Genomic DNA, 23,046 nt, shown 5'->3' with positions numbered 1-23,046 from the left:
CTGTTGCTGGCGGGAGAGGCGCAGCGAGCGGCGCTCAGCCTGCCTCCAGCGTCCCGGGTGAGCTACAGGGACATGAGGAGGGCGGTGTTGGACCGGATAGGAGGAACCAAAGAAGACCATAGACGGAAGTTTCGAAGCATAAAACTAGGACAACATGAGCGGCCTTTTGTCCTGGGGCAACAATTAAGAGATGCGGCAACCAGATGGCTACAACCCGGAAGAACCGAAGAGGTGATCGAACAAATAATATTGGAGCAATTCCTGGAGGCGATCCCGGCGCGGACGTCGGCATGGGTCCGCTACCACCGGCCACAAGAGCTAGCAGCGGCGGTAGCCTTGGCGGAGGACCACCTGGCGGTACAGCAGGAGAAGGTTGCAGGAGGAGCGGAGCGCCCAGTACCGGCGCCGCGCAGAATGCGGCCACCACCAGAGGGAGCCCAGCCGTGGCACAGGCCATGAAACATAAATTTGCTTTCTCCTCCGGAGGGACAGACCGCTGCAGACACCGCGTCTCCCCCGCAAACAGCGGCTTGAATGCCGGGGCAGGTGTGTTGGAGCTGCGGACGACTGGGTCACCTGCAACGGGAGTGTCCAGCGATGGAGGTGGGCCAGGTGAATCGGGTGGACGACCCTCCGTCATCCTCCCCTGGTCCGGGAGAGACATACTATGTACCGGTAAGGATACAAGGGAGTATACACCGGGCGATGGTGGATTTGGGCTGTGAACAATCCATGATTCACCAAAACCTGGTTCGACCCGGGGTATTGAGTAAGGTTACACGGGTGCAGGTTAGATGTTTTCTTGGGGATATTCACACGTATCCCGTTCTGCCGGTGGAAATTTTTTTCAGGGGTGAAAAACATAATGTTAAGGTGGCTGTAAGTTTGCGCCTTGCGCACCCCTTAATCTTGGGCACAAACTGGTCAGGATTTAAGGGGTTAATGAAGCAATGTGCAGGGGTGAGTTCACGGACGGTAGGGAAAGGGGATACCCGCGCTGTTCTCATCGGCGACGCGAGTTTATCCGACGCTGCCGAGGGGGAGGGGAAAGGGGGGCCGGCGGGGACTTCCCAGGAGGTTTCCCCGGTGCCCCGATGGCGCCCCACGGATGATTTTCCACTCGAGCAGTCTCGAGATGACACTTTGCGCGAGACCTGGGACCAATTGATTGCAATTGATGGGCAGCGGGTTCGCCCGGGAATAACGCGGGACTTCCCTCATTTTGTATTGATTAGGTACAGACTATACAGAGTGAGCCGTGACACTCATCCAGGGGGACAGCCGGGCGGGGCATATGCAGAGAGTGGGAGCGGTACTCGAGTCCCTGAGGCGGGCGGGACTCACCGCCAACCCGGCGAAGTGCGCGGTTGGCCGGAGGGAGGTACAGTATCTGGGGTACCACTTGGGGGAAGGCCAGGTGTGGCCTCAGGTAGATAAAACCGCAGCAGTTGCGGCCTGCCCGACCCCGAAGACGAAAAAGGAGGTGAGGCAGTTTTTGGGGCTGGTGGGCTACTACCGGAGGTTTGTCCCCCGGTTTGCAGACCTGACCAGCCCACTAACTGACCTCACCCGGAAAGGTGCCCCAGATCTGGTCCAGTGGACGGAGCAGTGCCAGCAGGCATTCGAGAAGGTAAGGAAAGCACGTTGCGAGGAGCCGGTACTGTACATGCCTGATTTTTCCATCCCATTTTGTTTGCAGGCAGATGCGTCGGGCAGAGGACTGGGAGCCGTTTTATCCCAGCAGCGGGTGGGGGCACCGACCATCCGGTCCTGTACATCAGCAGGAAACTTTCGGAAAGGGAAACCAGATACAGCACGGTGGCGAGGGTGTGCCTCGCCATCCGGTGGGCTGTCGGTGCCCTCCGGTACTATCTGCTGGGACACCCATTCAGCCTCTGCTCGGACCACAAGCCCCTCCAGTGGCTCCACCGCATGAAAGATGCCAACGCGCGGATCACCCGGTGGTATCTAGCTTTACAACCCTACAATTTCAGATTGGTCCATAGGCCGGGAGTGCAGATGGTCGTGGCAGACTTCCTCTCCCGCGCTCAGGCGGGGGGGTCGGGGGGGGGGATCCTGGGCCCGGCCTAAGTCTGGAGGTGGAGGTATGTGGAGGGAAGTTGTGATTAGCACACTGCAGGTAGAAAGATCAGCGACCCTGTCTGGGTGGCTGGAGACAGTGCACCCTCAGACGGGGGCGTGGCATGGGCAGGACGGCGAGACGCAGCTAGCAGTTGATTAGATGTCGCAGGTGGTACGCGCTGATCTAATCAACTGTTGTCTTTAACAGTAAACGGCCAGCGGAGGAGGGACCTGCTTCTGTTGGTGAGACTGAAAAGTCGAGCAGAAAAGCGTGATCCTGAAAAACTGAATATATTAAAACTACTTTCAAACCTGAACCACTGGCGTCCAGCGTGCATCTGTGGGAACTGTGAGTAAGAAGCTTACAATATTATTCACCCAAGGAACTTTAGTTAATAGAGATTTCCGGTCGGACGTTTTTTCACGGGACACATGTCCGGTGTTGTTGTTTCCGAATGAGGAGATGCTGCTCTCTTATTGTTTGAAGTAAAGTCTGAATGTCATTAACACAGTTAGCTCCATCTTTTGACATTTCTCCCACCCCCGTCCTTGCACGCTACACCGCTGCAAAAAAGATGACGGGGAGAAGACGCTGCCGAAGGTGAGCCATGTAAATAAGACCGCCCACAAAACGGCGCATCTGGAAGTGACTGTCAGAAAGCGGCTCGAAGATGATCTGTAAAACCTAATCTATGCAATATTTTGACCAACGGACCACCATTACATGTTATGTACACCACAAAGAAGTGTTTTAGATTCAGAAAAAAATGAAATAATATAACTCCTTTAATGCGCCTTATAATACAGTGTGCCTTATATATGAAAAAAGATCAAAAATAGACCATTTATCGACGGTGCCCCTTATAATCCGGTGCGCCCTGTGGTCTGGAAAATACAGTAACTTGTAATAAAATACATGAATAAACTTAAAGCATTGAAAGTGTTACTAAGAAAGGCAGTCAAACATTGGCGGTCATATTGGAAATATGCACATTATCTCCACTTGCACACACGCAAAGGTCATCGGCTTCCTTTGTGTTGTGACAGCAAATTAATCAACCCTTCCCTCATCCAATTGTTTTATTAACAAAGTCAGGGTTAGTGTATGTGTGTGTGAGCGTGTATTATTGTGTGTATATCCATGTCAATGTGTGAATCCCTCCCGTGTGCATCGCTTTGCATGAGCGGCGCCACTTCCTGTTTGCCTCCTCCGCCGTTGTTTGCTTGTCACCATCCGCATCCCTCGCAGGGATTAGCAGTCAAAACCTTCCGTCTCGTCTCCCCGCGTCCCGCCGGCTGAGATGAGGCAGCTACCGCGTAGAAACAAAAAAAAAAAAAGTACTCGCTTAGACGAGTGTGACAAGACGGGCCGGCTTATAGACTCCTGGCTGCAGATAAGAGAGAGCCGAGTGAGGAATTACGCGTCAAGCAGCCAAGCTCGTCAGGATCTTTGCGGTGCAGAGTTCCCCCCAGTCTAGTCACTGATACACAACACAACCTCCACGGACTAATATACTTTGTGACGATATCTGAATGTGTCTTCTTTGGAGAAATCATCTTCAATAAGTTCAATTTCCTGTTCTATGGCTATGATTGTTATGGAAGATTAGATAGGCTCTTAAAAGGAGACCGCTCCAATCCCTTTCTGAAGCTGCTAAAGCAGGGGTGTCAAACTCATTTTAGCTCAGGGCCCGCATGGAGGAAAAATCTGTGCACACGAGGGTTGGACTATTAAAATCATGGCATTAAAACTAAAAAGTAAAGACAACTTCAGATTGTTTTCTTTGTCTTACTTTGGCCAACAATAGAACAAACACATTCTGAAAATATTACAATAAAAATATAGAAAAACAATTACCAGCAGCGGTAAAGTTTAGATCCATGAAGGAAAGAAGAAAGTAAATAGATGTTTATAACAAAATAAATGTACATATGCATAAAAATGTGTTTTATTATTAGATTATTTTTTTAATTAATTAAAGGCCTACTGAAATGAGATGTTCTTATTTAAACGGGGATAGCAGGTCCATTCTATGTGTCATACTTGATCATTTCGCGATATTGCCATATATTTGCTGAAAGGATTTAGTAGAGAATATCCACGATAAAGTTTGCAACTTTTGGTCACTAATTAAAAAGCCTTGCCTTTACCGGAAATAGCAGACGATGTGCGCGTGACGTCACGGGTTGTAGGGCTCCTCACATCCTCACATTGTTTATAATGTGAGCCTTCAGCAACGAAAGTGATTCGGACCGAGAAAGCGACCATTTCCCCATTAATTTGAGCGAGGATGAAGATTTGTGGATGAGGAAATTTAGAGAGAAGGACTAGATGAAGATAAAAAAAGGAAAGAAAAAAAAGGCGACTGCAGTGAGGGCGATTCAGATGTTTTTAGACACATCTACTAGGATAATTCCGGGAAATCCCTTATCTGCCTATTGTGTTGCTAGTGTTTTAGTGAGTTAAATAGTACCTGATAGTCGGAGGGGTGTGGCCATGGGTGTCTTGACGGGTGTGTTGAGGGAAGTGTTGAGGGAAGTCACGAAGAAGCTGCAGCAGGACAGAAGCTCCGCTGATCTCCCGTAAGAGGCGACTTATTACCACAATTTTCTCACCAAAAACTGCCGGTTGACATGTAGTCGGGATCCATGTTCGCTTGACCGCTCTGATCCATAGTAAAGCTTCACCTCCGAGAATTTTAAACAAGGAATCACCGTGTGTTTGTGTGGCTAAAGGCTAAAGCTTCCCACCTCCATTTTTCTACTTTGACTTCTCCATTATTAATTGAACAAATTGCAAAGCATTCAGCAACACAGATGTCCAAAATACTGTGTAATTGCGGGATTTAAAGAGACGACTTTTAGCCGTAAGTGGTGCTGGGCTAATATGTCCCCTCCAACCAATAATGTCACAAACACGCGTCATCATACCCGTCATTATTCCGCGACGTTTTCAACTTTAAACTCCACGGGAAATTTTAAATTGTAATTTAGTAAACTAAACCGGCCCTATTCGCATGTGTTGCAATGTCAATATTTCATTATTGATGTATAAACTATCAGACTGCGTGGTTGGTAGTAGTGGGTTTCAGTAAGCCTTTAAGTAAAGTTCATGACAACCTTTCTTCCAAAACACTATATAGAACAGGCCTGGGCAATTATTTTGACTCGGGGGTCACATTTAAAGAAAATCATATGTCTGGGGGTCGGTATAGCTATTTTTATGAACACTAATACAAAACCTCACAATAATGTCTGATTGAATGCTAAAAACATTATGACAGACTGTCTCAAAAACGTAATGGAATTTTACATTTTTCTATGAAGGATGAAATGCTGAATATTGATAATATATGAATGGCACACACCCCCTTTCCATCGACACATTTCACAATCAAGTGAAACACAACAAAAATGCAACAAACAAATTAAACCCACTTAGAATCTGATATATCTGATATATCACTAAGCTTTAGAACTTTGTTGTGAAAATCTCCTTTCACGTGTGTGGAAACACTTCCCGCTCACATGGCTTGGTGCCTCGTCTGAGCTGCTGTGACGTAGATTACCAGAGTAACTAATGAGATGACCATAGCAAATAGTTAGATTACCATAGTAATTGGTATATCATCCAAAAGCGCCGATTCCAACCATTGAAATACTTTGTATAGTTCAAGACTTACGGTCATTAGAAAACATCACTAGACATCATAATGGCAGCTACACTTTCCATTTTAAAGATCTAAAAAATATGTTTTGGAAATGTCCAGTGGGTCTTAATTTTCCCAGGTCTGATATAGAATGTGAGATATAACAGGAAAATGAATACATTAATAATTTGTATTCAAAACATTACAAAAAAGTGGGACCGCAAACATTTAATGTGGGACCCCATTTTTATGACTTGATGGGGTCCCCAGGGACCCCATTTTGAACATTCCTAGTGCCAACACTGATGGAGTATTGGTGCGTGCAAAAAAGCAGGAGGCGGCTGTGGCTTGTGGACCGGTTCTAATACTAATCAAATATCACCCAGGGGGCCATAGATTTCCATCCATTTTCTACTGCTTATTCCCTTTTTGGGGTCGCGGGGCCATAGATTTCGGGCCTTGATTTTGACACCCCTGTGCTAAAATCTAAATGGCAAGTGTTTTTTTTCAATTACTGTATGGTACATCACTGTAAAAAACAAACAAACAAAAAACATAGATTTAACAATAAAAATTGATAGTCAGTCGCCAGAATTTTACCGTGAAATAATGGTGCTACCGTTTTTCAATTCACAGTAATTAGTTGTTTTTTTTAAATACAATAAAATTCTGTTGATTGAGCTGCCAGTTTTTTATTGTAAAATGTACAAATTTGTTTTTGCAGCGTATGAGAGTACTAGGCCCATGTATTACCTTTTTTTTGTGATCTAAAGCAGCGGTCCCCAACTTTTTTGTAGTTGCGGACCGGTCAACGCTTGATAATTTGTCCCGCGGTCTGGCGGGGGGAGGGAGAACTGGGGATCTTTTTTTTTTTTGGTCTTGAAAATGGTAGGTTTTTTTGGGTTGTGCACTAATTGTAAGTGTATCTTATGTTTTCTATGTTGATTTAGTTGAAAAAAATAATAATAATAATAAAAAATGATTCTGCGGCCCAATGCCAATCGAGCCACAGCCCGGTGGTTGGGGACCACTGATCTAAAGTACGTACTGCTCCTTTGACATCCTTACATAATTGTTTTCATTGCTTTGTCTGTCAATCAGTCAGTTGGTTGGTTAGCAAAATGAGCGGATTTTCATGAAGCTTTCAGGAGATGAAAAATCTGTATTATTTATTTCTAATGTGTTACTTTATGTTTACGTTTCAGTGCGTGTGTTTGCTAGCAGCCCTACAGAGACAAAGGCAGTAGATGACTGACAACAGGGTCCACTCTGTTTCTTTCGGCCCACTTTGGATTACTCACGTGTGGGGTTTCATCAAGCTTTTAGGAAATGTCGGAAATGGGAAAATGGATTACGTTTTGGGGATGATCCGGATCATTTCTACTTCAAAACCCTAGGTTTACGTTATGAAATTCAGCTTGCAAACAGCTAAAACGATGTACAAAGCAAAATATAACCTGCTACCCAAGAATGCGCAACACTTCTTCTGAACAAAAGAGAAGAAATATAACCTAAGAGGAAAATCGAACTTAAAACATCTGTATGCACATACAACACTTAAATACTTACATATCAGTATTTGGAATTAAATTATGGAATCGATTAACCAAATAAATCAAACAAAGCACCAATTTGTTTCAATGTAAGAGACACAGAACAAGAATTATGATGAACATCTTGAACCCTTTTTTTTTGTCTTGTTTTTAATTGAGACAAAGATTATTCATGTATTTAATATGTATTTACTTACTATGGTATATTACTTGTTTATTATTTTTTGTTCACTGTTATGTTACAGAGAACAAGGAAATAGGATAAAATTGCTATGGTAGGAAAAGTGGTAGGATTAAATAAGCTCAGCTTCTTCCTACTCCTTTTCAGACATGCTCTAATAAAACAACTGGAAATATGTGATGAGTTACATTGTATTGTATGCATGTTCGAAATAACCTGAAACTGAACTGAACTGAACTTTTGTGTTTGTGTGCTTGCGGCCCCGCCTCCACCCACAGAGACAAAGACAGTGGATGGCTGACAAGAGGGTTCACTCAGTTCTTTTCATTTCATAGATAGTTATGGGTGGATTTTGAGTACGCTTTCAGGAATTATCAGGATTTATTGGCTTTTTTAAATATTGGGCGGTAGGGCCTGTTGGAGATTGAAACTTTCCGAGTGTTTTTCTACGTCATACTGGGATCTTGCTACTATATCATCACATGTTGTTGTCATTGTATGTGTGTATTTCAGTGAAGGTCCAGAAGTCAGACCACCCGCACTCCTGGGACCCCTGTGTAAACTTCCTCCCTTCCACAAACTCCTCCCACTACAGCACAAGCTCCACCCTCCACAAATCATGGACCGCCTCAAACAACAACGCCATCAACAACAACCTCGACTACTGCAAGTGTGAGATTGCACACACACACAAAAGCACACACGCACGCACACACACACGCTGACATTTTTTAAAATTTTGTCAGCGAATGAACGTAATACAAACAAAAGCTCCTAAACTGGAGATTTTGCACCACCTTCCGGTGGTTCCATGCCGAACTGAACGCCTCTCCCTTGTGTACAGCTCTGGTGTCGGCCAGTTTTTCTCCAGGGTCCACGTCGGGCCCCAGCAGTCAGAGCGCCAACACTCTGCCTAGGCAGACTGTCCCCATGAGCCCCAGGAACTCGCTGCTCAAACGCAGACACAGAAAGAAGGACCACAAAAGCTCTTGTGAGCATCACTCAAATGTCTTTGCACTGACACTTGCGTTGTTTTAGCGCCCTAAGAGCCAAACTCTTGTATGGCATACATTTTTTATTTATTTTGTCTATTTAGGCTACTTTGAGCCTAATGAGTGTAAAAAAAAAATAAGTTGAGTGTTGCCATCTGAATTTTCGGATGTGTTTTCAGTTATCTAGTTACTAACATGATGTGGTACTCTTCCTCCACCACTAATTAGAGGTAGAATGTCCTTGTAAGTGGAAACCTGGGTCTTGTAGAAGAAAAAGTTGTATTTTGGTCTACACAACCAAAAATATGATGTCCACATATGTGGACGCCAGGTTTTAGGAGATTAAATCTACAAAACCCAAAACCAGTAAAGTTGGCATTTTGTGTAATTCGTAAATGAAATAACAGAATACAATGATTTGCAAATCCTTTTCAACTTATATTCAATTGAATAGACTGCAAAGACAATATATTCATTGTTCGAACTGAGAAACTTTTTTTTTTTGCAAATAATCATTAACTTGGAATTTGTTGGCAGCAACACAATGCAAAAAAGTTGGCACAGGAATTTTTACCACTGTGTTGCATGGCCTTTCCTTTTAACAACACTCAGTTAACGTTTGGGAACTAAGGACACCAATTTGTTAAGTGTCTCAGCTGAAATTCTTTCCTATTCTTGCTTGATGTCCAGCTTAAGTTGTTCAACAGTCCGGGGTCTCCATTGTTGTATTTTAGGCTTTCAATAGGAGACAGGTCTGGACTACAGGCAGGCCAGTCTAGTACCCGCACTCTTTTACTATGAAGCCACGCTGTTGTAACACGTGGCTTGGGATTGTCTTGCTGTATAATAAGCAGGGGCGTCCATGATAACGTTGCTTGGATGGGAACATATGTTGCTCCAAAACCTGTATGTACCTTTCAGCATTAATGGTGCCTTCACAGATGTGTAAGTTACCCATGCCTTGGGCACTAATACACCCCCATAACATCACAGATGCTGGCTTTTGAACTTTGCACTTATAACAATCCGAATGGGACTTTTCCTCTTTATTCCGGAGGAGACGACGTCCACAGCTTCCAAAATTAATTTTAAATTTGGACTCGTCAGACCACAGAACACTTTTCCACTTCGCATCAGTCAATCTTTAATGACCTCGGATCCAGTAAAGCCAGCAACGTTTCTGGGTGTTGTTTATAAAAGACTTTGGCTTTGCTTGGTAGAGTTTTAACTTGTACTTGTAGATGTAGCGAAGAACTGTAGTTACTGAAGTTGGTTTTCTGAAGTGTTCCTGAGCCCATGTGGTGATATCCTTTACACACTGATATTTTTTTTTTATGCAGTACTGCCTGAGGGATCCAAGGTAATGGGCATTCAATGTTATGTGCAGGGATACCTCCAGATTCTCTGAACCTTTTGATGATATTACAGACCGTAGATGGTGAATTCCTTGCAATAGCTGGTTGAGAAATGTTGTTCTTAAACTATTCGACCATTTGCGCATGCATTTGTTCACAAAGTGGTGACCCTCGCCCCATCCTTGTTTGTGAATGACTGAGCATTTCATGGAAGCCGCTTTTATACCGAATCATGGCACCCACTTGTTCCCAATTAGCCTGCACACCTGTGGGATGTTCAATATAAGTGTTTGATGAGCATTCCTCAACTTCCTCAGTCTTTTTTGCCACTTGTGTCAGCTTTTTTGAAACATGTTGCAGGTATCAAATTCCTAATGAGCTAATATTTGCAAAAAATAAAGTTTTTCCAGTTTGAACCTTAAGTATCTTGTCTTTGCAGTCTATTCAATTGAATATAGGTTGAAAATGATTTGCAAATCATTGTATTCTGTTTTTATTTACGATTTACACAAGGTGCCAACTTCACTGGTTTTGGGGTTTGGGATAAATTATGAATGGAAACCATGAATTGTGGAGGTCCACAAGGGTCTGTTCTTAGACCAGTGTTATTTTCTCCTGTTATAAAATTCCAAAGCATTTCATTAAATATTCATTGTCACGTTGATGGTATTTTTTAGCTATTTGGATTTGTTATGAATTAAGGAACTTTAATCTTTTGTTGGCATATTTAGTGTCGCTGGCGTCCAGTTCAGTGGGTCCGGGTGGGCAGGTTGTCCATGTGGAAACCAGCGAAGTCATCCTGACAGGTGATCCACTCAATGGCTTTGGCGTGCAGCTGCAGGGAGGAATATTTGCTACAGAAACCCTCTCCGCACCCCCCCTCATCCAATTCATCGAGCCCGACAGCTCAGCGGAAAGGTGAGTGTCTTTTGGACGGACATACATAGAAAAAGACAAATTGGAAATAATATGAATTATTATTTTTTTCTTTTTTTTCTATTTGTTTGTGCACAGTGTGCAAGATATGTTAGTAACCAATGGCTGCACCAGATCTAGCTATCATTGATTTTCCATCTGTGGTAAAAATATATCGACAAGTTATAAAACATCTACTCACATAGAAAACAAGACAACACAATCACATGTGAGCCCGAACACATCTACACACCTCATGAGTCAAATACGCCATTTGGTTTTATTTCACAGCACCTTCAATTTCTTACTACCTTGCAAAATATTTACTGTGCTCAACCCTTTTAGGAGTTGCTCTCCTCGGTCAGATTCCTTGTGTAAATACACAACGCTGAATGTCTACATATCCCACGGTGTTTGCAGCAGGGCTCACATGGAAGCATGTGTGATGGCTCAGGGCAGCTATTTACTACATAAATTAAATCTGAATGAAGCATTAATTAAACATTACACCCTGGCTGGCAGTGGGAGATAGTGGGTGGTCGAGTGCTTTGACAAGTGGTCCTGAACGTGACATGCACAGTAATAGCCTTTTAGTCAAACCTTGTATGATGCAGTGTTGCTATGCGCTGCTGATGTAAGCACAACGTGCAACCACACAGTCAACCTAATGGACCTGTGTGTGTGTGTGTGTGTGTGTGTGTGTTCTTGTATTTCTACGCTTCTTGAGACATCAACAAGGAAAAGAACCTTCCATATGAGGGCCGGTGAACAAGTTAAGACATAAATTGTTAGGACATAAATTGGTCCCAAATTGGAAACCATTGCATCTAATAGGGAATGTCTCATTTGCACCCCTGGTGGTGAAATCTACCAAAATGAGGGTGGTCCCAAAAAGGAGGTGTGATGGGTCTCCAGCCGCCCTCGTGTGGGTTGCAGTGCCGATCGATACAGGACGCATCGTAACAGGTTTGACTCGGGTTTATTATTTCAATAAACATATTGTCTTGACAGTCGGTCGTGCCAATTTCTAGCTCGCCGGCTCTTCCTGCTCGTCGCGGCGCACCTTTCGGTGGCCGACGGCTGCTTCTGCTGCGGGGGCTCATCTTGCTCAGGGCCGATCTCGTCGCTCTCGTGGTCGTTGATGCCGGTTGTTCCTTCTCCTACTTCTGCCACAATTCCTCCTCCCTCTCCCCTTTTATGCTGCAGCAGAAGATGCAGGGATTGAGCACAGGTGTGTTGTGTACGCACCTGACTCTGATGGCTGTAGTGTCGCTCCAGCCGTGCCCCGCCTCTCCGCTCTGCTGCATGCTCCGCCTCCTGGCCGCCATCTTGGGCAGGACCACCGTTTGCCCTGGCCCGCTGTCGGCTCGTCGGCTCCGCCTCTCCACAGGAGGGTTATTTCAAATTGATTGTGTGTCGGTTTTAAAAGTGCTCCCCCTCTGGTCAACATATGAAATAACATGTGTGTGTAAAACATTTAAGTTCTCCCCCTCTGGTCAAAATATGAAATAACAAGTATGTGTAAAAATTTGAAGTGCTCCCCATCTGGTCAACTTATGAAATAACAAGTTTATGTAAAAATTTGAAGTGCTCCCCCTCTGGCCAACATATGACATAACAAGTGTGTGTAAGAAATTGAAATGTGCCCCCTCTGGCCAAAAATAATAAAACTAAATAAATATGTAAATAGAGACATCCTGTAACAACTTGAAGTAAATAATGAAGATTAAAAACCAATTACGAACAAAAAATTCCAAAATTACCTAAAAGTTTCTTTTTCTCACAATGTGTTGACTTGTTTCTTCTAAAATTGGGAACAATTTATCATATGTTTTCTTGTTCTGTAATATTGCAATTTTTTCTTGTAAAATTATTACTTTTTTACGTAAAAATATTAATTTTGAATGCAAAATGGTGACATTTGTCACATAAAATTATGACTTTATATTGTTGCTGTTTTTTTCTTGTTTGTGTCCATCCATTCATTTACTACCGCTTGTCCATTTGGGATCGCGGGGCGTGCTGGAGCCTATCTCAGCTGATTTTTGAGTAAAATTCTGACTTTTGTCTTAATTTTGCCAAGTAAAATTCAGATTATTATTCTAATATTGCGAAAATGTTAAAGTTGTCCTATTAAATTGTGACTTTTGTTGAGTAAAATTACGACTCTTTTCATAAAATTGCTCAAATTTTAAGCTTTTCTTGTAAAATTATGACTGTTGAGTAAAATTCAAACTTGTATCTTATAATTGCACAAATGTTCAGTTTTTCTTGTAAATCTTTTACTTCCATTGAGTAAAATTACAACTTGTATGATAGTACTGTCTCTCTTGTGAAATTATCACCTTTTTCTTGTGAAATTCCAACAAATTTTTCACAAGAAACTTTTTTATGTATACATAGTATGTATATATTGTTATACAAATCTTTATATATCCAAAAAGGTTGGTCCTAAAGAGGTATGCATTTTTATCAGGTCTCAAGAAGGTAACAAATACAAGCGCGTGTGTGTGTGTGTGTGTGTGTGTGTGTGTGTGTGTGTGTGTGTGTGTGTGTGTGTGTGTGTGTGTGTGTGTGTGTGTGCGCATGTGTGTGCGTGAGTGCGTTTGTGCGTGTGTGGGTGTGTGCTGACTGATCTAGCCGGCACACATTTGGTTGACTTGTTGCCTCCTGAGGCCACTCTTCATCAAACCGCACTAATTAGCTGCTGGAATCAATAAACACATAGACATCTTCCTCTGCGCGCAACAGGGTGATTCCAAAACAAATGCACTTAAACCTTCCAAGCATTTAAACACACAGCATGATTGTTAAAAACCCTGTGTTGCTCTGACTGATTTTCATTTTGAAAATGTAAACGCTGCTTTTGATTACTTTGGCGAGAGGCTATGTTTTGTTTGCATTTTATTTGCATTATTACACTAAAAAAGGGCCCTGCGATGAGGTGGTGACTTGTCCAGGGTATACGCCGCCTTCTGCCCGAATGCAGCTGAGATCAATCAATCAATGATTATTTATATAGCCCTGAATCACTGGTGTCTCAAAGGGCTGTACAAACCACAACAAAAACCACTACGACATCCTCAGTAGGCCCACATAAGGGCAAGGAAAACTCACACCGAGTGGGACGTCGGTGACAATGATGACTATGAGAAACCTTGGAGAGGACCGCATATGTGGGTAACCCCCCCTCTTGGGGAACCAAAAGCAATGGATGTCGAGCGGGTCTAACATGATACTGTGAAAGTTCAATCCATAGTGGATCTAACACAACAGTGAGGGTCCAGTCCAAAGTGGATCCAACACAGCAGCGAGAGTCCCGTCCACAGTGGAGCCAGCAGGAAACCATCCCAAGCGTAGGCGGATCAGCAGCGCAGAGATGTCCCAGCCGATACACAGGCGAACGGTCCATCCTGGGTCCCGACTCAGGACAGCCAGCCTAGGGAGCCTAGAGATAGGCTCCAGCGACCCCCCGTGACTCCAAAAGGGACAAGCGGTAGAAAATGGATGGATGGATGGCACTAAAAAAGGATGTATAACTTTTCCAGGAAACCTTGCAGAAAGATGTTGCGGATCAAATATTTTTATTTTTATCTGTCAACTTACATTTTGGCCAGACTCGTCCAAGTTGTAGGTCAGCTGGGCTACGCTCCAGCAGCCCCCACGTTTTTCAACAGGGACAAGCAGTAGAAAAATGGATAAACAGATCGCATTGTGGCCAAGTAGGGTAGTGACCCACCAAATCCTGCAAATAGCGCTGTAGTGAGAGAAAAAAAGCCTGCTGTGTGTGATGTGTGGCAACACTTTCTGAAGTGCGTTACTGCCACCTATAGGACTGAAGTGCAACAATATTGCCTGCCATTTCAGACCAATCAGAAATGTGTATGTAACTCGCTGTCCTGCCCAGACTCAAACCCACTTCCACACATTATCATCGAATCAGTGTTGAGCAGAGTTAGCCTGTGATAACAAGCCGGCACAGGTCTGTGTTCTTTCTCAGTCTAATTATAGTTCTACTTGTTTTTAAGAACTAGATGCAGTAATCGACAAGGCTGAAGTTTTGGGGTTTCATTGTAACATCTCCATGGTAAATGTTGCCCATGCAGATGTGGCCTTCTGCAAGTCGGGGACCGCCTCCAGTCCATCAACGGGATCCCCACCGAGGACGGAACCCTGGAGGAGGCCAATCAGCTTCTACGAGACGCGGCACTTACCAACAAAGTGGCACTGGAAATTGAGTTTGATGTGGCAGGTGTGTCACCCTTTTTATATGTTAGTCAACACTAACATTCAGGTCCTGCGTACGGGAGTAACGATTGATCGATATATCAATATATATTTGCACTCTTCAGATAGAAGAAAATTGATCCGTGATTGGCAAGTTGGCTTTCTGGAAGATATACTGTATTCTCCGGAGCATAGGACACACCGGATTATAAGGCGCACTGCCGGTGAACGGTCTTTTTTCAATCTTTTTTATATATATATATAAGGCCCTATAAGATAAAAGGGCGCATTAAAGGAGTCATATTATTATTGTTGTGTCCTTGAGCAAGAAATTTCACCCTTGCTCCTGATGGGCCCTGGTTAGCGCCTTGCATGACAGTTCCGCCATTAGTGTGTGAATGGGTGAATGTGGAAATAGTGTTAAAGTGCTTTGATTTCCTTAAAAAGAAATAGGTAGAAAAGTGCTATACAAGTATAACCCATTTATCATAACCCATTTATTTTTTTCTAAATGTAAAACACTTCCTTGTGGTCTACACAACATGTAATGGTGGTTCTTTGGTCAAAATGTTGCATAAATTATGTTTTGCAGATCATCTTCAAGCCGTTTTCTGCCAGTCGCTTCTGGATGTTTTGTGGTCGGTCTTATTTACGTGATTCACCTTCGGCAGAGTATTCTCCCTGTCATCTTTGTTGTAGTGGTGTAGCGTGCAAGGACGGAAGTGGAAGAAGTGTCAAAAGATGGGGCTAACTGTTTTAATGACATTCAGGCTTTACTTAAATCAATAACGGAGCAGCATCTCCTCATCCACCGGAAATGCGTCCCTTGAAAAACTGTCCGACCAAAACTGTCTAATAACTAAAGTTCCTCTGGTGAATAATGTAAACTCACTACACCGGTATGTTTTAGCACTTTAATGGCAAGTTTACTGACAGATATAAGTAAGAACTTTACCCTACTCTATATTAGAAATAGCAACAGTGGAGGATGAATGTCCCATAACAAAAAGATAGAGAAAAACAAGAAGCTTATCGACTGCGGTGCTGCCATGGACTACAAAGGCGGACGGGCACAATATTTCAGGACTTATGCAGATCCCAAATACAGATCAGCAAGTACCAGAAGGAAAGAAAAGTTGCTTTTACATAATATTGCAAAACAAAACGGAAGCTAATGTGTCTTACCTTATACACATACCATAATAATACTCATATGTTGAAGCACAGTACAATCCATCAAGCGATACGGCTTCATAGCTTACCAAAGTTGTACTAAATCATTCTGATAGATTTTTTAACGCCGTGTGTAATGTTCTATATTTTCAATAGAACATATAAAATGTTGCCGTTGGTTACTTCAGTAATATTGCAGTCTACACGTATCTCTTGTGTGTGACTGCCATCTACTGGTCACACTTATTATTTTCACCCTGTACCAAAAAAAAATAGCTTCGAGGTCTTAGAGTTTTGAGAAAACAAAGTGATTTTAAGTGTGCCTTATAGTTCGGAAATTACAGTACATTGGTCTAACATCGATTTAAAAAGTAGTTTTATTGATACTACAAAGGAAAACATCGGCTTTAAAAGCAGCATAGTTGATATAAAGTTGTTTTAGCACAAGTTTAGATATTTAAACTGTTGACATTATGTGAAAGTGTTGACTTATTTCCCTCACCTTCTTATGCAGAGCTCGAAGGACATAGTCTGAAAAGTTTTTTTTTTATGATGGAGCGAACTAAAAAAAACTGAAAGAGCGCAGCAATATCGGACTTTTCGACCCAGCTATGCTGGAGTCCTTCTCTGGGCTGGCATGCAATGCTAACCAGACGCTCAGACCAACAGATGACAACAAGCCGAAACTAAAGTATGGCAGACAACGTGGAGGTAACCAACTCGACCATAGACTCCGGTGCGTGGTTATCAAAGGAAGGCTAACTTTTCCGGTTGTTGTACTGGCAATAATTCAGTCTCTGGAAAATAAGATGGACAAACTTCAACTAACAAACATGGTGTACCTACAACCGACCATAACATAATTTCAAACTCCTGCAATGAAAATGTGGAATATCTGACTTTGAAGTTTAGGTATTTTTATCTGCCCAGAAAACTGCAACGTATTATTTTGAGTATCGTGTACATTCCCCAATTCCCCTCCGCTAAGGAAGATGGTGCACTACAGTACTGGTAATCCCCTTACAAGAGAAAAACAGGAATATAGAAGACTTCACCTGCAGTACAGTATCAATATTTATTTCACAGTCACAGTGTTTGATGTTTTGGCTAAGAAGTTACTGGATCCAATTTAACTCACTGATCCGCTTTGGATCGTGTTTTTTCTGAAAAATGGTATCGCCCCTGAATTGCATATCCATCCACAAATTCTGAATCGAATTAAAGTTGTCAAGTTCCACTAATAAAAGGAACCGGAGCTGAATTACGCCCACCCTGGAGTTCCTGCATGTGTTTTGTTGAAGTGTGTGTTTGTCTTATTACAGAGTCTGTGGTGCCGAGTAGTGGAACTTTTCACGTCAAACTACCCAAAAAAAGAGGAGTGGAGCTGGGCCTCACCATTAGTGGTACGTAGACACACTCACTCGCACGCACAAACACTGCAAAATGTTTTGGTCACCTCAATGCAGGCAACGATAAATCATATGTTTTTGCTGTCACTGTACGAAGACAGAAGCAACAAGTTGCATTAAATGAACAACCTGCAGTTTCTTGTGTATTTTTTTTTTTTAAATCTAGTGTTGTATTCAAACTTGCACAATACAAAACAATAAATAAATAAATGATTACGAAATAAATAAATAAAATAAAAATACAAAAATGGCAAAAAAGTAAATAGTTTTAAAGAAGAAATATATATAACAATAATCATATCAATAATAATATAAAGACTTAAACTTCCTTTTATTGTCATTCAAATTTGAACTTTACATTACAAATAAGAATTAAATTTGGTTGTATTAGCTTGTTGTAGTGCAGGATAAAAGAGCAATAAGGTAAAGAGTTTTCAAAAGAAGGTACAGCTATAAATAGATTTACTGTACAGATAAATATATTGCACTTTTGCATATGCAAAGTTTTGTTTCAAGTCTTGTTTAAGTTAAGTTATATCTAAAAAAATACCGACCATAAGATAAAGGTTTATAATTACAGTTTTGCAGCATTCTTCAAAAACAACAAAGTAGATTAGACACTTTTTGGGCAGCATTTCTGCGTTTATCAACAAGGATACACTTAAGACCCTTGCTGATGCCCTCATTCAGTGTCATTTTGACTATGCCTGCACCTCGTGGTTCACCAGTATCCCCAAGCCACTAAAAACAAAACTGCAAACTTCCCAAAACAAGCTGGTGAAACTCCGGCTCAACCTCCCATACAGACGACTTACCCAAATTGGGATGGCTTAGAGTTGAGGAAAGAGTACACCAAATCGCAATGTGCCTGGTATTCAAAATACTCAGAGAAACTGTCCCCAAGTACATGTCCAGCTATTTCACCAGAGTAAGTAATGCTCACAGGCACTACACAAGATGGAGTTCCTCAGACCTCGATCCCCCAAATTCAAGACTCTCATGGGAAAAAAATAATTTTCCTATTATGCCCCCCACACAGTGGAATGCACTACCAACAGACCTTAATATTCGAACTTCCCTACTCAATTTTAAAACTGCCACAAAATCATAGCTCAGCTCAACCTCTACCTGATCTGCACCAAAATTGATCCCCAGCAACTTTCTGAAGCATCAAGCATGTTTATATGTGCTTATATCCATCCATTTTCTACCGCTTATTCCCTTTCGGGGTCGCGGGGGGCGCTGGCGCCTATCTCAGCTACAATCGGGCGGAAGGCAGGGTACACCCTGGACAAGTCGCCACCTCATCGCAGGGCCAACACAGATAGACAGACAACATTCACACTCACATTCACACATTAGGGCCAATTTAGTGTTGCCAATCAACCTATCCCCAGGTGCATGTCTTTGGAAGTGGGAGGAAGCCGGAGTACCCGGAGGGAACCCACGCATTCACGGGGAGAACATGCAAACTCCACACAGAAAGATCCCGAGCCTGGATTTGAACCCAGGGCTGCAGGAACTTCGTATTGTGAGGCAGACGCACTAACCCCTCTGCCACCGTGAAGCCCTATATGTGCTTATAGTGTATTTATATTTTCTCAATCTGTTTTGCACACTCGTTGAGTCAACATGTGCATAGTAATGTACGTAGTGTCATGTACATAGTGTATATACCCCCCTTCCCCCCATTTTTTGTATATATTGTTTTTTAAATCAGCTGACATGTATACTGTGTATATTAGAGATGCGCAAATGGGCAATTATATCATCTGCAACCGCATCACCAAAGTCGTCATCCACCCGCCGTCCACCCGAACCAACATTTTATCAAACCGTACCCGCCCGCCAACCGCCCGCTGAAATACATCAGAGGTCGGCCGCCTTCACCACTCACAGAGTTATTTGAACCTGTTTCACAGAGTAATGAAGACAATTGGAGCCGCTAACGTTCTCGCGACTATCCAATAGCGTTCATCCTGATGGCAAGAATAAGGGCGTGATGTGAAGCCATTGCCTTTGACACCTTCAACAACTTGTACGAACCGATTGTTAGTCCGGCAACATGTTGTGTGCAGCTTCCACAATCACACGTACAAGATTGAAAGGCATACTGGGTGATACAGAGTACACTGATGGTTGTGATATAAACAACTTTAACACTTACTAATATGCGCCACGCTGTGAAGCCACACCAAACAAGATTGACGAACACATTTTGGGAGAACATCCTCACAGTAACACAACATAAACACAACACGACAAATACCCAGAATCCTTTGTATCCGTGACACACCCTGAATTTATTTTACACCACCGCGCCCCCAACCCCGCCCACCTTACCGACGCACGGGGACTGGGGGTTGGGGGTGGCGGGGTTTGCTGCTAGCGGGGTGTATAAAATAGTCAGGAAGTGTCATGGGTACAAAGGATTCTGGGTATTTGTTGTGTTGCGTTTATGTTGTGTTACTGTGAGGATGTTCTCCCGAAATGTGTTTGTCAATCTTGTATTGTGTGGCTTCACTGAGTGGCGCATATTACTAAGAGTGTTAAAATTGTTTATATCACAACCATTAGGGTATTCTGTGTCACACAGTATGCCTTGCAGTCGTGTGCGTGTTGCCGCGGAAGACACACAACATGATGCTGGACTGACAAGCAGATCGTACATGCTGATGAAGGCGACAAAGCCAATGGCTTCATAGCGCGCCCTAATACTTATTATCTGGGTGACTGCCGACAGTCATTCTAGAGAATAATAGCGTCTCCTATTGTCTTCTTCGCTTTATGACACGAGTCTTAAATGGCACTTTGAATGGCAAAGGATACCGATCCCAGAACCATGTATATCAAATATTTCTGGATGGTTCAACCGCCACCCGCCCGAATCTAATTAAAATCTATTTTTTCGTCATGTCACCCGCCCGACCCGCGGTTTATCCACGGACTCCGCGGTTGAGACCGCAAACCGCGCATTTCTAGTGTATATGTACATAATTTATCAATTTTTTAACATATTTTTTTTATATACATGTTACAGGTTATATATATTTTATTATTGAATGTATCAAATGTGATGAATATTTAATGGACCACAATGGGGGGGGGAAAAATAAAAAAATAACATGGATTTATATCGTGCTTTTCTAGACACTCAAAGCGCTCACAGAGAAGTGGGAACCCAACATTCATTCACACCTGGTGGTGGTAAGCTACATCAGTAGCCACAGCTGCGCTGGGGTAGACTGACGGAAGCGTGGCTGCCAGTTTGCGCCTAGGCCCCTCCGACCACCACCTATCATTCATTCACCAGTGTGAGCGGCACCGGGGGCAAAGGGTGAAGTGTCCTGACCAAGGACACAACGGCAGCAATTTTTTGGATGCCAATAGGTGGGAAGCGAACATGCAACCCTCAGGTTTCTGGCCGGTCGCTCTACCCACTGCGCCATGTCGCCCCTTGGAAACAAGGCTCTTGGCTGTATGTGCCACGCATTTGCCTTTTTAAAGCATTACATGGATTCAATTCTATACGATGTCAATACATTTCTCAATCAATCCATCAATCAATCCTATGGATATTAACATTACTATAAAATAATATTTTGAAATTACAAAAATGCTTAATGTTGTATCCATAAGAGTCAAATGTGTTGTATGTTTCTCTTGAAGTCTCTTTATTGCAATAACAACACATCTTTGACATCAATGTTGTGTTTCACTACATCCACGATGATGTCGTCTGCCTCCATAGCCAATAAGAAAGCAGGAGAGCCTCTCATCATCTCTGACATCAAGAAGGGCAGCATGGCCCACAGGTATTGTATTTGTTCCTTTGTGATGTTTTTGAAGGCCACAGTGCTCTGACTGCTTCAACCTCCTCTCCTTCAGAACAGGAACGCTGGAGCCAGGCGACAAGCTGCTGGCCATCGACAACATCCGCCTGGAGAACTGCTCCAAAGAAGATGCCGAGCATATCCTCCAGCAGTGCGAGGAGCTGGTCAAGTTGAAGATCCGCAAAGACGAGGACAACTCAGGTGTGTGCTTTTGCCCCACTACCTGTTCCATGCTGTGCAGTGTCTTATAGCACCACAAGGTGATGCTGTTGGCTGCAGCTCAGTCCATAAGAGGCTCAACATGTTCCATTTTTGATAATTCTATGAGACAGTTTTTGCATTCGTTTCAAAATGCTGCATGGACGATCTTCCTGATACAAGGACTGATTCAAGTAAACAATTATGTGGCAATTGGGAAATCACATAAGTAAGTAGTATATGTCCCTTAATGTTTAAGTAAAGCTACATTAAAGCAAATAATTTCAAATGTTTGCTCAACCTCTTGAAACAGCTTACTTTGTAAAATACGCACATGCACACACAAGAAGATACACCATATTGCAAAAAGTATTTGGCCACCCATCCAAATGATCAGAATCAGGTGTCCTAATCGCAGAGAACTTCTAAGCCATACATCACCAAGTCCAATGCAAAGCGTTGGATGCAGTGGTGTAAAGCACATCACCACTGGACTCCAGAGGAGTGGAGACGCCTTCTCTGGAATGATGAATCACGCTTTTCCATCTGGCAATCTGATGGACAAGTCTGGGTTTGGAGGTTGCCAGGAGAACGGTACATTTCAGACTGCATTAAGGCCGAGTGTGAAATTTGGTGGAGGAGGAATTATGGTGTGAAGTTGTTTTTCAGGAGTTGGGCTTGGCCCCATAGTTGTGGTGAATATAACTTGGAATGCTTCAGGATACCAAAACATGTTGGGCAATTCCATGCTCCAAACCTTGTGGGAACAGTTTGGAGCAGGCCCCTTGCTCTTCCAACATGACTGTGCACAAAGCAAGGTCCATAAAGACATGTATGACAGTCTGGTGTGAATGAACTTGACTGGACTGCACAGAGTCCTGACCTGAACACGATGGAACACCTTTGGAGTGAATTAAAACTGAGACTGAGAACCAGGCCTTCTCGACCAACATCAGTGTGTGATCTCACCAATGCGCTTTTGGAAGAATGGTGGAAAATTCCTATAAACACACTCCGCAACCTTGTGGACAGCCTTCCCAGAAGAGTTAAAGCTGTTATAGCTGCAAAAGATGGAGCGACATCATATTGAACCCTATGGGTTAGGAATGGGATGGCACTTCAAGTTCATATGTGAGTCAAAGCGGGTGGCCTAATACTTTTGGGCAATATAGTGTATGACACAATACAAGAAGTGAGATTTTACTCCCCTAAAATACTAGATTACTGTGACACACACAGGGAGTAACCATGGTTACCATGGAAACAGCTTCATGTACCAGTGGTCAATGGAAATGATAAATGATAAATGGGTTGTACTTGTATAGCGCTTTTCTACTTTCAAGGTACTCAAAGCGCTTTGACACTACTTCCACATTTACCCATTCACACACACATTCACACACTGATGGAGGGAGCTGCCATGCAAGGCGCCAACCAGCACCCATCAGGAGCAAGGGTGAAGTGTCTTGCTCAGGACA

General features: G+C 43.1%; 1 protein-coding gene across 2 annotated transcripts in view; it reads left to right on the top strand.

The window, feature by feature from the left end:
- Nucleotides 1-23,046, top strand: part of LOC133535021 (glutamate receptor-interacting protein 2-like) — a 240,489-nt gene that overhangs the window by 198,451 nt on the left and 18,992 nt on the right. For both annotated transcript variants that reach the window (XM_061874424.1, XM_061874423.1), the window contains 7 exons: nt 7,980-8,138; nt 8,311-8,457; nt 10,545-10,731; nt 14,835-14,980; nt 17,451-17,531; nt 21,289-21,352; nt 21,426-21,571. In XM_061874424.1, the coding sequence (XP_061730408.1) occupies nt 7,980-8,138; nt 8,311-8,457; nt 10,545-10,731; nt 14,835-14,980; nt 17,451-17,531; nt 21,289-21,352; nt 21,426-21,571 (930 nt within the window). The remainder of the gene's footprint in view (nt 1-7,979; nt 8,139-8,310; nt 8,458-10,544; nt 10,732-14,834; nt 14,981-17,450; nt 17,532-21,288; nt 21,353-21,425; nt 21,572-23,046) is intronic.

The sequence above is a fragment of the Nerophis ophidion genome, linkage group LG16 (genome assembly GCF_033978795.1).
Source record: "Nerophis ophidion isolate RoL-2023_Sa linkage group LG16, RoL_Noph_v1.0, whole genome shotgun sequence".
Classification (NCBI taxonomy): Eukaryota; Metazoa; Chordata; class Actinopteri; order Syngnathiformes; family Syngnathidae; genus Nerophis; species Nerophis ophidion.
This window is presented reverse-complemented; position numbering and strand designations above follow the sequence as displayed.